The sequence below is a fragment of the Macaca thibetana genome, chromosome 19 (assembly GCF_024542745.1).
Source record: "Macaca thibetana thibetana isolate TM-01 chromosome 19, ASM2454274v1, whole genome shotgun sequence".
In the NCBI taxonomy this organism is placed as follows: domain Eukaryota; kingdom Metazoa; phylum Chordata; class Mammalia; order Primates; family Cercopithecidae; genus Macaca; species Macaca thibetana.
In genome coordinates, this window is record NC_065596.1 from 23,680,906 (window position 1) to 23,693,878 (window position 12,973).

Consider the following 12,973-nt stretch of genomic DNA (forward strand, 5'->3'; position numbering starts at 1 on the left):
GCGTTCTTCCCCTCCCGGGGCTTGGCCGGGCAGCCCACTCCTCCTCGAGGTGTTTACAGCCACCCCTCGCCCGGGAGGACCCTGGGCCTGGGCGTTCCGAGTGCTACTTCCTGCTCGTTCAGGGCAAGGTTCCCCACGCGGCCCTGATGTCACCTTGGGGGAGGTGGGAGCTGTGCTGGTCGGACGTGCTATTTCCAGGCCCCTTTTCCAGGGTTTCGGAGTCAGTCGGTGTGGAATGGGCTCAGCAGTCTGTATTTTTAATATTATTTTTAGGAACACGGTCTCCCTGTGTTGCCCAGGCTGGTCTTGAACCCCTGGGCTCAAGCGATCCTCCTGCCTCAGCTTCCCAAAGCGCTGGGATTACAGGTGTGAGCCACCGTGGCCGGCGGTGGTCTGCATTTTTAACCCGTGTTCCCCTTCCCCAGGCTGACGTGGGAAGTGGTGATTTAGTCGAGCCACGCCTGCTTGATAGATGGGAAACTGAGGCCTGTGGTGGCTCAGCAGGAAAGGGGCAGAGCCGGCTCAGTCCGGAGCCGCTTGACGAGCTTGAGGGGAGCAGCTGCAGGAGGTGGAGGGGTCTGGACTCCCCACCCCGTGCCCAGGGGAAGAGACTGCAGGCATTGAGGATTTACTGTGCTGTGTGCGATGCCGCCTGGCTGTTGCTACGCTTTGACCCCTAAGGGGAGCCCAAGCCCCCAACAAGCAGTGCAGAGACCCAGGAAGGGGCTGGAGGGAGTCGGGAGAAGCCGCCTGGCTGGGGTCACAGAGGAGGAACGAGTGCTAGAGTGGGGCATGGCAGGACAGCGGTGCCAGGCCCAGAAGTGGAGAGAGAGGTGTGGTTTCCTCTCTACTGAAGCCACCGGGTTTCCCCTCCCCCGCAGGAGGAACAAATAAAGTGAAATCTCGGATGTGGGGTGAAGGCTCTGGGGCTGAGACTGAGCCTTGCCTTGCTCCTCTGTCTCCCAGGGGTCTCGCTCCTGCTGCTTCCCGCTTCCTGTCCCCACTGGCCGTGACAGGAGGGGCTGGTTGCCTGACAGCCTGCCTGCCTGGGTGAGTTGCAGGGCAGCCCCTCGCAGCCGCTGTGAGCCGTGGGACAGGCCCTGGGAGGCCCCCGGGAAGGCCGAAGTGGTGGCTGTGGCGGGGGGGCCGACGCTGCCCTGACCTGGCTGCACACTTAGCTGCTCCTGGAGCCTGCACAGGACTGGTGGCCTTGAACAGGGAGGACCCTGACCTCCTCTGACTGTCACTGGGCCTGGCGAGGCTTTCCTGTGGTCACAGGATCTCAGTGGTGACAGGTAGTTGTGGTCTTTGCCCTCACAGACTTTACAGGCTGGCCAGGGAGCCAGCATGGAACAGTGATTGACAAATATTTAATCATGGACGTTGGTAAATTCCTTAAGAGCAAATAACTACAGGGAGGGCTGCCGCAGGACTGCCTGTCTCCACCCCACAGGTGATCCAGAGGGCACCTGCTTGTGCCTTTGGAGCAGGACGCAACAAGGCGCCTGTAGACAGCGTTGTAGTGTCAGAACTTCTTTGTGCGTGGTGAGACCCTGTCTCTACTGAAACAATTAGTGGGGTGTGTTGCTGCGCGCCTGGAGTCCCAGCTCCGGGCAGGGGCTGCGGTGGGAGGAGTGCTTGAGCCTGGCAGGTGGAGGCTGCGGTGAGCCGTGATGGTGCCACTGCACTCCAGCCTGGGTGACGAGCAAGACGCTGTCTCAAAAACGAGTTTTCTGTGCTGGGAAATGGGCACACCTGGTTCTGGGGCGGGAAGGAGGGAAGGCTGCTCCGAATCTGGTAATGGGGAAAGTCCCCAGCCACAGCCAGCGCCCTCGAAACGGCGTCTCTGCCGATGGGGAGCTTGCGCGGCAGCTGAGTCTGAGGCGGCGGTGCTGCTGCTGAGACACCTGGGCTGGCTGGCAGGACACTCCTGCCTGCCTCTGACGCAGAGGAGACTGGCTGCCCGGCTGCCGTGGGCTGTGTGCCTGCCCACAAGGGCTTCCCCCAGGCAGCTGGGCTGTTCCAGGCCTCCGTTGCCTTCCTGGGCTCTGGGATCAGGCTGAGGCCCCACGCGGCTGGGCCGCTCTCCGCTGGGCAGCCTGGGCCTCAGTCTCCTCACCTGCGACGTGGGTTTGGTGGTACGACTCGCTCCCCATGGCATCCGGTGGGCACGTGTGTGCAGAGTGGCCGGCACCTGGCTGCTCTCCTGGTGACTTGTGAGGGTGCCCTGAGCGGGGAGCCACACTCGCAGTTGGAGGCTCAGGCGACGGCACAGGGGCGACAGTTGCCTCCACGAAAGGCGGTGACGAGGCCGGGCACAGTGGCTCACGCCTGTGGTCCTGGTGCTTCGGGAGGCTGAGGTAGACGGATCACCTGAGGTCAGGAGTTGAGATCAGCCTTGGCCAATATGGTGAAACCCCGTCCCTACTAAAAATACAAAAAACTGGCCGGGTGCCGTGGCTCACGCCTGTAATCCCAGCACTTTGGGAGGCCGAGACGGGTGGATCACGAGGTCAGGAGATCGAGACCATCCTGGCTAACACGGTGAAACCCCGTCTCTACTAAAAATACAAAAAATTGGCCAGGCGTGGTGGCGGGCGCCTGTAGTCCCAGCTACTCGGGAGGCTGAGGCGGGAGAGTGGTGTGAACCCTGGAGGTGGAGCTTGCAGTGAGCCGAGATTGCACCACTGCACTCCAGCCTGGGCGACAGAGCGAGACTCCGTCTCAAAAAAATAAAAATACAAATACAAAAAATTGGCTGGGTGTGGTGGCGGGCACCTGTAATCCTAGCTACTCAGGAGGCTGAGACAGGAGAATTGCTTGAACCTGGAAGGCGGAGAATGTAGTGAGCTGAGATCGTGCCACTGCTCTCCAGCTTGGGCGACAGAGCAAGACTCCTTCGGGGAGAAAAAAAAAAGAAAAAAAGAGGCAGTGACGAGAGCGTCTGGTGTCTAAGGAAAGGAAGCGTCAGCCGGAGTGGGGCGTGTGGTGGCAGGAACCAGACAGGCCAGCTGGAGCTCAGGCCGCAGGCGGCTGCTCAGACCCAGACTCGACCCTGCCGAGGAGGTGCTGAGTGCGGTGCTGTGACAGTAGGGTGTGGGCGAGAACATCCGGTGGGCAGGGACCTGCTGAGGGCACTGAGCCCCCGGGAGCCGGGCGGGCGCAGGGAGGTGGCCCTGGGTGCCGTCCCTGTCCCTGAGCTCCCTGTCTCTGGGTGGTTCCTAGGGTGGTCTCAGCTCTGCCTGCTGAGCCCCCCACCCCTGAGGGCCTCTGCAGTGTCCCCGAGTGGTGAGAAGACAGTGGGGGTGCTGGACCCTGCTGCCCAGGGTGGGGAAGAGGCGGCGTGGGCTGGGAGCCACCGGGAAAGAGGGCTGCTGTGGCCAGTGTCACCGATGGTGCCGGTCAGGAAGTCTCCCCAGCTGCCCCCCAGCCCACCCTGTCTTCTCCTCGTCCCTGCAGCGGTCTGGCCCTCCCAGGCCTCCTGAGCAGCCCGGACCTGAGTCTTCCCGGGCTGTGCGGCGTCTGTCTCTGGCCTCCCGAGCAGCCGGGACCTGAGTCTTCTGGGGCTGTGTGGCGTCTGTCTCTGGCCTCCCGAGCAGCCCGGACCTGAGTCTTCCGGGGCTGTGCGGCGTCTGTCTCTGGCCTCCCGAGCAGCCGGGACCTGAGTCTTCTGGGGCTGTGTGGCGTCTGTCTCTGGCCGCTGCTTGCTCTGTGTCTGCGGTTGTGCCAGATGCTGTGACAGTAACAGCCCTGCCTCGCGAGCGTCCGGCCGGCACCCTGAAACGACTCCGCACAGCTGGGTTCTCTGGAACTGGCTCCCTGCAGCACCCTGTGAGCATGGAGCCTGGCGTTGTGATCGGGCACCAGCAATACCCAGGGAACCTGTGGGTGTCGGCTGACCTCTCTGTCCAGCCGGCTGGTGCAGGGGTCTGCCTCAGGCAGCTGCTGGTGCTGAATTTCCTCCCACTCAGAACTCTGCCACCACGAGGACCTTCCCGAGCCTCAGGAGAGCTGCGGCACCCCTGGCACCGGCACGGACGGGCACGTGTGGGGTTCTGGTCCCCAGTGGCGGTGCCTGAAGCCACCTGGGAAGGAGAAGGCAGAGTTCGGGGTCTGGGCCGAGGCACCCGCTGGGGTGTGAGGTGGGGCCCCAGCAGGTCTAGGCAGCGGCTTCGCTCACGCCTCGTCCGCCCAGCTTGTCCCGGGAGTGCGTGGTGCGTGGGGCCCAGGGACAGACAGTGTGAATGTGGGATGTGGTGGCAGCTGCTGAGGGCGGGAAGAAAGGGGTGCAGGCGCCACACGTGTCCGTGCCTCTGGGGCTGTGGGGCCCACACACTGTGGGTGAGCCGGGAAGCTTTGGGCATCCTTTAGGAAAACAGTAGCCCGCACGGGGCTCCCACTGAGGCCGAGGGCCACGCCGTCTTCCTCCCTGGGTCTCCTGATGTGCACAGCTCCCTGAGGGCCCTGCCCCACACGGGGGCTCCCACTGAGGCCGAGGGCCATGCCGTCTTCCTCCCTGGGTCTCCTGATGTGCACAGCTCCCTGAGGGCCCTGCCCCACACGGGGGCTCCCACCGGGGCCGAGGGCCGCGCCGTCTTCCTCCCTGGGTCTCCTGATGCGCACAGCTCCTTGAGGGCCCTGCCGCCCATGGGGGCCGAGTCACTGTCTCCAGGCAGTCAGTCCTCTGGGGCCTGCAGGTCCCCAGCCCACTCCCCTCCACACGCCTGGCCCTGGGCCCTCAGGACATGGGCCCTGTGCAGGCCCTGTGGATGAAGGGCCCCGGCTGCCCTGCCAGGTCCCACCCAGGGATGAGGCCATCGCACCCCTCGGGGTGCACAGGTGGGGCCCGGCACCGGCAGGCTCCCGCCGCCCTTGCTGCCTGGCCAGCTGTTGCTATGGTGATGACGGGGATGGGGGGGAGTGATCTTACCTCCTGCACCTGTCCTCCGAGGGAGAGGTGAGCAGATTCACCATCCTCTGCTAGGACCGGAGGCTCCAGTGGGGCCTCTGTGGGGGCCCCCAGTGCGTGCTGCCCGCAGAGAAGGTGGGGCAGCTCCTCCACCAGGCCCCCTTGCCCAGGCGTTTCTACCTGTGGCTGCTCCGATTTAATATGAGATCAAGCGACCTCTCGGCTATGCCCTTGGAGGAGGAGGGTGGCTGGAGACCCCCAGGTCCAGCCCCTCCCACCACCTGAGAGTAGAGGCTCGGCCTCTACCCTGGAAATCTGGGATCCACCTGTGACTTGCCTTCGTGACCAGAGCCTCGGTTGCGGCCTTTGGTGGCCCTGGAGGGGCTGGCCAGGGGCCTGAGGGACAGCCCAGAGCCCTGACAACACCCAGGAGCTGGGTCACAGCCCTTGGCAGCCGGATTTCAGATACGAGTCAGTCCTCCATGACAGGGCGGAGGCTTGGAGCAGAGAGGTGACCTTTGAACCACCTGGGGTGGGCATGCCGGCAGCAGGGCCGACACGCAGGCCCCGACTCCCGAGTGGGTGCTGCAGGGAGAGGGTTCTGGACGCTGCTGTGGCACCAGGTCCCACGACCGCTACGGGCAGGACAGCGGGGGCCAGGAGGAGGCCAGGGCTGGGGCAGACGAGTGTGTGTGTGGCCGGGTTGGGCTGTCGTGAGCCCGCAGTGTGGGTGGCGGGAACTTTCCGTGCGTTGTGCCCTGGACTGAGATGGGAACCCAGGAGCCCAATAGAGAACCAGGTGATGCAGAGGGGCTGAGCTCGGCACATTGGGACCGGAGCGGCTGAGCGCTGTGCCAGCCCCCGAGCAGCTGGGATTACCGGCGCCACCACTGTGCCCGGCTAATTTCTGTATTTTCAGTAGAGACGGGGTTTCACCATGTTGGCCCGGCTGGTCTCAAACTCCTAACCTCAAGTGATCTGCCCACTTTGGCCTCCCAAAGGGCTAGGATTACAGGTGTGAGCCACCACACCCCGCCCCCCCCCTTTTTTTTTGAGATGCTGCCTCACTTTGTTGCTACAATCTTGGCTGACTGCAGCCTCCACCTCCCGGGTTCAAGAGATCCTGCCACCTCAGCCTCCCGAGCAGCTGGGACCACAGTCGCCTGGCCCATGTATTTTAATAGCTTTATCTCAGTGTTTTCACACACCACACAACCCACCCGGTGAAGCGTTTGTGGTATGTTCATAAAGTTGTGCAACCACCACCACAGTCTAATTCCAGAGCATTCTCACGGCCTCAAAAAGAAACCCACCTCGTCCCCGTCAGCCGTCACTGCCCGTCCCCTCCGCCAGGCGCCGGTACTGTCTCTGCGGCTCGGCCTGTCCTGGACATTTCACAGACATGGGATCACACGCTGTGTGGCCTTCTGTGTCTGGCGTCTCTCACTGGACATCATGTCCTCAAGATGCATCCCCACCCCCGTGGCCTGGTCTGGGCCTCACTCCTTTCCGTGGTTGAGTCGTGCTCTGAGGTTCCGGTGGGCACTGGAGCTGCTCCCACCTGCCGGCGACGACGATGGACACTCACCTGCTGGTTCTGGCCCCGTGAACGAGTGTGGGCAGGTGTCTTCATTTCTCTGGGGGGTGGGCCTGGAGTGAGGGGACCGTTCGCAGGTCGTGGGGTTGTTCCATCTGGGGGGCTTCTGGGCTCCAGCAGGCCTGGATGGGGTCTCGCATCTCGTCCTCGCCGGCCCCGGGAAGTGGCGTCTCGCCGGGGCTGGCCGGCTGCGTTTCCCGGTGCGCGGTTTGGAGGCGTGTCCTGTGCCGGTCCTTTGCCCGTTTTCGGCTGGGTTATCTGTTTCTCTTTCCCTTTCTTTTTTTTCAGAGGCAGGGTCTGGCTCTGTCACTCAGGCTAGTGCCGTGGTGGGACCACAGCTCACTGCAGTCTCGACCTCCTGGACTCAAGCCATCCTGCCTCCTGCCTCCCCCTCCTGCCTGCCTCCCCCTCCCTAGTAGCTGCAGCTACAGACCTGCCCCAGCACACCCAGCTAATTTGGTTTTGTAGAGATGGGGTTTGGCCACGTTGGCCAGGCTGGTCTCAAGCTCCTGGCCTCAAGTGATCCGCCCACCTTGGCCTCCCAAAGTGCTGGAATCACAGGCATGAACTGCACCTGGCCTGGGCTGACTTTTCTTTTTCTTTTCTTTTTTTTTCTGAGATGCGCTCTGTCACCCAGGCTGGAGTGCAATGGCGCAATCTTGGCTCACTGCAGCCTCTGCCTCCCGGGTTGAAGCAATTCTCCTGTTTCAGCCTCCTGAGTAGCTGGGATTACAGGTACCCGCCACCACACCTGGCTAATTTTTGTATTTTAGTAGAGGCGGGGTTTCTCCATGTTGGCCACGCTGGTCTTGAACTCCTGGCCTCAGGTGATCCACCCAAATCACCCAGAAGTCCCCCAGATGGGCTCCCCCTCAACCTACGACCTGGCCCCCTCACTCCAGGTGATCCACTCGGCCTCCCAAAGTGCCAGGATTACAGGTGGGAGACACCATCCCGGCCAGCAATTTTTTTTTTTTTTTTTTTTTTTTTTTGAGACAGAGTCTCAGCTCTGTCTCACTCCAGGCTGGAGTGCAGTGGCCGCGATCTCGGCTCACTGCAAGCTCTGCCTCTCAGGTTCACGCCATTCTCCTGCCTCAGCCTCCCCAGTAGCTGGGACTACAGGCACCCGCCACCACGCCCGGCCTATTTTTGTATTTTTAGTAGAGACAGGGTTTTACCATGTTGGCCAGGCTGGTCTCCAACTCCTGACTTCAGGTGATCCACCCGCCTCGGCCTCCTGTAGTGCCGGGATTACAGGCCTGAGCCACCGCGCCCTGGTGATGGCGGAGTGTGCCGAGCATTCGTGGGGCCTGGGCTGAAAAGCGCGTGTTGCTTGCCGGCCTCACCAGGAGCCGGCAGCACTTTTTTTATATTTGTAGATGGTGCGTCTTTACTCTGCCCTCACGGTGGGTTCGCGTGTATCTGGCATCCTTCGCTCGCCCTGGCCTTAGTCCCTCCCACCCAGCATGTGCTTCAGTGGCAGGAGCAGCTGAGGCGGGCACCGTGTGGTGTGGGCAGGGACCCAGCTGTCGGCCCTCCCCTCGAGCACTGCCCGCCAGACCCCCGTTTCTCCCCAGAGTCAGCGGGTGAGGCTGGGATCTTGCTTGCTGGAGAGGGGACCACAGCTGACTAGGTCCTAGCCCCCGCCCCGCTGGGACTGAACAGCCCCTGTGGAACCTGCGTCCCCAGAGCCTGGGGTCTGCGTCGGCTCCCCTCACAGCAGTGCCCCATGGACCGTGGAGCCTCGTCTCCCTGTTTTTGTTGGTGTTACCTGGCGGTGATCTTGGGACCCCCGTGTGAGCCCTTTCCGTGATGACACGTGCCGTGTGAGGCCGTTTTCACGTCGCTGCGGTGGAGTACTTTCCGTGATGACACGTGCCGTGTGAGGCCGTTTTCACGTCGCTGCGGTGGAGTACTTTCCGTGATGACACGTGCCGTGTGAGGCCGTTTTCACGTCGCTGCGGTGGAGTACTTTCCGTGATGACACGTGCCGTGTGAGGCCGTTTTCACGTCGCTGCGGTGGAGTACTTTCCGTGATGACACGTGCCGTGTGAGGCCGTTTTCACGTCGCTGCGGTGGAGTACTTGAGCCTGCGGGGTCGTTTAGAGAGAGGTTGATTTGGCTTCTGGTTTCCAGTTCTGCAGACTGTGCGAGAAGCTTGCATCGGCATCTGCCCAGCTCCTCGTGAGGCCAGGAGGCACCACACGCTTTTCAGCCCAGGCCCCACGAATGCTCGGCCCGCTCCACCATCACCAGGGGCCCAGCCGTCCATGAGGGGTCTGCCCCGTGAGCCAGTGCCTCCAGCAGGCCCTTCCAGCCCTGGGGATCCCTTTGCAGTGTGAGGTCCACAGGGGATGGCATCCACCCTCGGCATGGCTGTGGCTTGAGGCTGGTGCTGGGGAACCGTGAACGTGGGTTTGGGGCTCACGCGGCTGTCCCCTGGCAGGGTCCTCATTTCTCCTCTGGGACATCACCGTGTTGGCCTCGCATTGTCCTTGGCTCTAGGGGGACCTGGGAATGAGGTCTTGCAGGGGTGTGGCCAGTGTGGACGTGGCCTCCCCCCAGCCAGGGGAACGAGCTGTGTGCAGGGCTGCCAGAGCATTCTGGAAAAGGGATATCGGGGCACCCCTCCGAGTGGTGCCACCTGTGTGAGTAGGTGCCCAGGCGCTGGTGATGCCCGTCATGGTGGGGCATCAGATTGCCGGGAACCACCAAAGGGTCAGCAGAGGCCAGGTCCCCTCGGCTGCCCTCCAGGACCACAGGTTGGGAGCCACCCTGGCCAGCCAGAGACCACTGGGTCCGGAGCCCCTCTGTCCTCACCCCTGAGGGGTTTTTGCAGGTCATGCCAGGCGTCGCCGTGACCCGGCCTCCTGTTTTCTCCTACAGGATTATATCTGTCCAAGATGCGAGTCTGGTTTCATCGAGGAGCTTCCGGAAGAGACCAGGTAATGCAGCCCCCCGTTCAAGAGGCTGGGAGAGCCTTCCGGGCCTCAGCTGCCGTAGGGGTGGGGGCTGTGCTGGCGTCCAACCCCCCGAGTGTGTGGCTGGCAGGCCCTGGCGTCCGTGGCTCTGGGAGCCCTTTCCTCTGTGCGGGCAGCAGCGTGCCATTCCCTTCTGTGAGGGCCGGGCCGGAGGGGAGTGCTGGCGACCTGTGCAGCCGCTGACCTCCCTCAGCCTTGGCGACTGATCTGGTGACCCAGGCCCTCCGGGGAAGGGGCCACGGGGGCTCCACCCACATCCTCACGCTCAGGAGGTTGTTGGTGTCTGCACTGGTTTCCAGAGAAACCTGTGGTTTACTGGCGAGGGAAGAAGCGGCAGGTTATGGTGCCAAATGCGGGGGCGGTGGCAGGTGGGAAGCAGTGCTGAGGACAGTGCCACTCTCCCAACACAGGCTTTTGAGGGGAGGGAGCGCCTGGCACATGGGGACACGGGGCAGCCAGTGCTGCTGACACTCACTGTCTTCCCAGGAGCACAGAAAATGGTTCTGCCCCCTCCACAGCCCCCACGGACCAGAGCCGGCCACCACTGGAGGTGAGTCGCCCACCCCTCGTGCTTCCTGATCCTGTCGGCCTTGCTCGGGGCCCCGAGCACCAGCCTGTCCCCACCTTGCCTCCCTGGGCTCTCCCTGCCCGCACGGCAGAGGACATCCATCCCTCCAGGGCCCCAGGCTGGGTTTGGGGTGGCCCACGCTGCTCAGTTGGGGCTGATGAAAGTGAGACTTCGTCAAGGCGGCTCACACCAGCCAGGCAGGCTCTGCCCAATTCCCGCCTCCCTCCCACCCAGCACCCAGCAGGGCCCGTCTTGCTTTCTCTTTTGTCTTTGTGCCCTAGTGCCCCCGGCAGACTGCACCAGCCTGAGCCCCGAGGTCACGCCCCCTCCTCTCCCCTGCACCGGCCTGAGCCCCGAGGTCACGCCCCCTCCTCTCCCCTGCACCGGCCTGAGCCCCGAGGTCACGCCCCCTCCTCTCCTCAGCACGTGGATCAGCACCTGTTCACGCTGCCGCAGGGCTACGGACAGTTTGCTTTCGGCATCTTCGATGACAGCTTCGAGATCCCTACGTTCCCTCCTGGGGCTCAGGCTGATGAAGGCAGGGACCCTGAGAGCCGGCGGGAGAGAGACCATCCGTCCCGGCACCGGTACGGCGCCCGGCAGCCCCGCGCCCGCCTCACCACGCGGCGGGCCACCGGCCGGCACGAAGGCGTCCCCACGCTGGAAGGGTGAGGGGGCCCCGGGGGTGGCCGCGAGGGCCCCACGCCGTGAGGTCGGAAGTTCTGGTGCTTAGAATTCAGCAGCACGTGTTCCACGGAAGTGTGGCGTCATCCGAAGGCTCTCTGGAGAGGCCACCCGGCCAGGTGCTCCAGCCCCGTGACCCCCACACTCTCTGAGAGCCTCGGTCTGTGACCCACTGGGAGTGGGGGCCCCACACAGCCCTTCAGAGACAGAAGTGTGCTGGTCCAGGGCGTGTGCGTTGACCACAGAGCGGGGCGCAGCGCGCCTGCCAGGCCCATGTACTTTGGGGACTGCTGTTCACATGCGTATCATCAAACACCGTCCTGCCCTTGGGCCTGGACCAGAGCCTGGGCGAGCCTTCACTGGGCCCCACTGCTGGTGGAGCAGAGCCCGGGCCTCCCCTCTCCTGGTGATTGATCCTTCTATGGTTGTGTGTCTCACCTGCTGGAAATATCGTTAAAAGTGGCTGATTTCGCCGCACGGTGGCTCAGCGCTGTAGTCCCAGTGTGCTGGGAGGCCGAGGAGGGAGGATCCTTGAGGACAGGAGTTTAAGATCAGCCTGAGCAACATAGGGAGGTCCCGTCTCTAATTTTAAAAAACTAGGCCGGGCGCAGTGGCTCAAGCCTGTAATCCCAGCACTTTGGGAGGCCGAGACGGGCAGATCACAAGGTCAGGAGATCGAGACCATCCTGGGTAACACAGTGAAACCCCATCTCTACTAAAAATACAAAAAACTAGCCGGGCGAGGTGGCGGCGCCTGTAGTTCCAGCTACTCGGGAGGCTGAGGCAGGAGAATGGCGTGAACCCGGGAGGTGGAGCTTGCAGTGAGCTGAGATCCGGCCACTGCACTCCAGCCTGGGCGACAGAGCGAGACTCCGTCTCAAAAGAAAAAAAAAAAAACTAGTCAAGGCCGGGCGTGGTGTCTCACACCTGTAAGCCCAGCACTTTGGGAGGCTGAGCAGGCAGATCACTGAGATCAGGAGTTTGAGACCAGTCTGATCAATATGATGAAACTCCATCTCTACTAAGAATACAAAAATTAGCCGGGTGCAGTGGCGCATGCCTGTAATCTCAGCTACTCAGGAGGCTGAGACAGGAGAATCACTTGAACGCGGGAGGCAGAGGTTGTAATGAGCCAAAATTGCGCCACTGCCCTCCAGCCTGGGCAACAAGAGCAAAACTCCATCTTAAAAAAAAAAAAAAAAATAGCTGAGAGTGGTGGAGCTCTCCTGTGGACCCAGCTGCTTGGGAGGCTGAGGCGGGAGGATCACCTAAGCCCAGCAGGTCGGGGCTGCAGTAAGCCAAGGTCGAGCCTCTGCTCTCTTGCCTGAGCATCAGAATGAGACCCTGGTTCATAGTAAAGTAAACAAATAGAAGCTAATTTAGAAGTTAATGCTGGTCCTGCCCTTGGTGCTTACCACGGACCTGGGCAGGCCTGGCGCCTCCCTGTGCGTGGGGCGGCCTCACCCCATGACTGGCCCCCTCTGTTCCAGGATCATCCAGCAGCTTGTCAATGGCATCATCACGCCTGCCACCATCCCCAGCCTGGGTCCCTGGTGAGTAGGTGGGGGTGTCTGTCCCCATCCCCAGCCTGGGTCCCTGGTGAGTGGGGTGGGCAGACGCACCTGCCCCAGCTGCCCATCAGCCACTCGAACCCCACCTTCCACCTCCAGGGGAGTCCTGCACTCAAACCCTATGGACTACGCCTGGGGGGCCAACGGCCTGGACGCCATCATCACACAGGTACAGCGTGGCCACGGCCCCAAGTGCCTGCTGGGGGTGGGCTGGGCTGCCCGTCCCTGGGAGCTGCCCCACTGCCCAGACCCAGGAAGCCCACAAAGGTCAAGGGGGATGCGGGCGCAGCCTCTGCGCTCCGGCGGGCATGGGGCAGCTCCGGCCTTCCTCCTGCCATTTCTGAGTCTTGGCACCCTTGGGGGTTCTCCTGTGTTCACGCGGAACGTTGTAGCGGAACCGCGCAGAGGGTTCACCCGCAGCCACAGTCCCGTGCTCGGGAGGCCACGCGGTCCCTCTCCCGAGAGGTCGCGCCCCGACCTGTTTCCAGGCACCGCCCATCTCAGCCTTGCTGGGAGCCCTTGGAGTATTTTGTCACTGGCAGGACCTGACCCTCACAGCAGCCCACGAGCCGGAGCGCGGCCCACCCCATTCTGCCGTCAGGGGACCCAGGAGCGGGGGGCCACGCGGGCTCCGCAGTGACCTCCGACCCGGGGCGGGCTCCA

General features: G+C 62.9%; 2 protein-coding genes across 5 annotated transcripts in view; one reads left to right on the forward strand and one right to left on the reverse strand.

Annotated features, from left to right (window-relative positions):
- The window catches only part of RNF126 (ring finger protein 126), a 245,801-nt gene that overhangs the window by 231,298 nt on the left and 1,530 nt on the right, over positions 1–12,973 (forward strand). For 2 of the 3 annotated variants that reach the window (XM_050771179.1, XM_050771178.1), the window contains 5 exons: positions 9,393–9,451; positions 9,974–10,037; positions 10,479–10,723; positions 12,230–12,292; positions 12,410–12,479. In XM_050771179.1, coding sequence (XP_050627136.1) covers positions 9,393–9,451; positions 9,974–10,037; positions 10,479–10,723; positions 12,230–12,292; positions 12,410–12,479 — 501 coding nt within the window. The remainder of the gene's footprint in view (positions 1–9,392; positions 9,452–9,973; positions 10,038–10,478; positions 10,724–12,229; positions 12,293–12,409; positions 12,480–12,973) is intronic. The other variant, XM_050771180.1, reaches the window with a different exon arrangement.
- Positions 1–12,973, reverse strand: part of PALM (paralemmin) — a 142,470-nt gene that overhangs the window by 89,092 nt on the left and 40,405 nt on the right. The gene's annotated exons all lie outside the window — the stretch shown is intronic.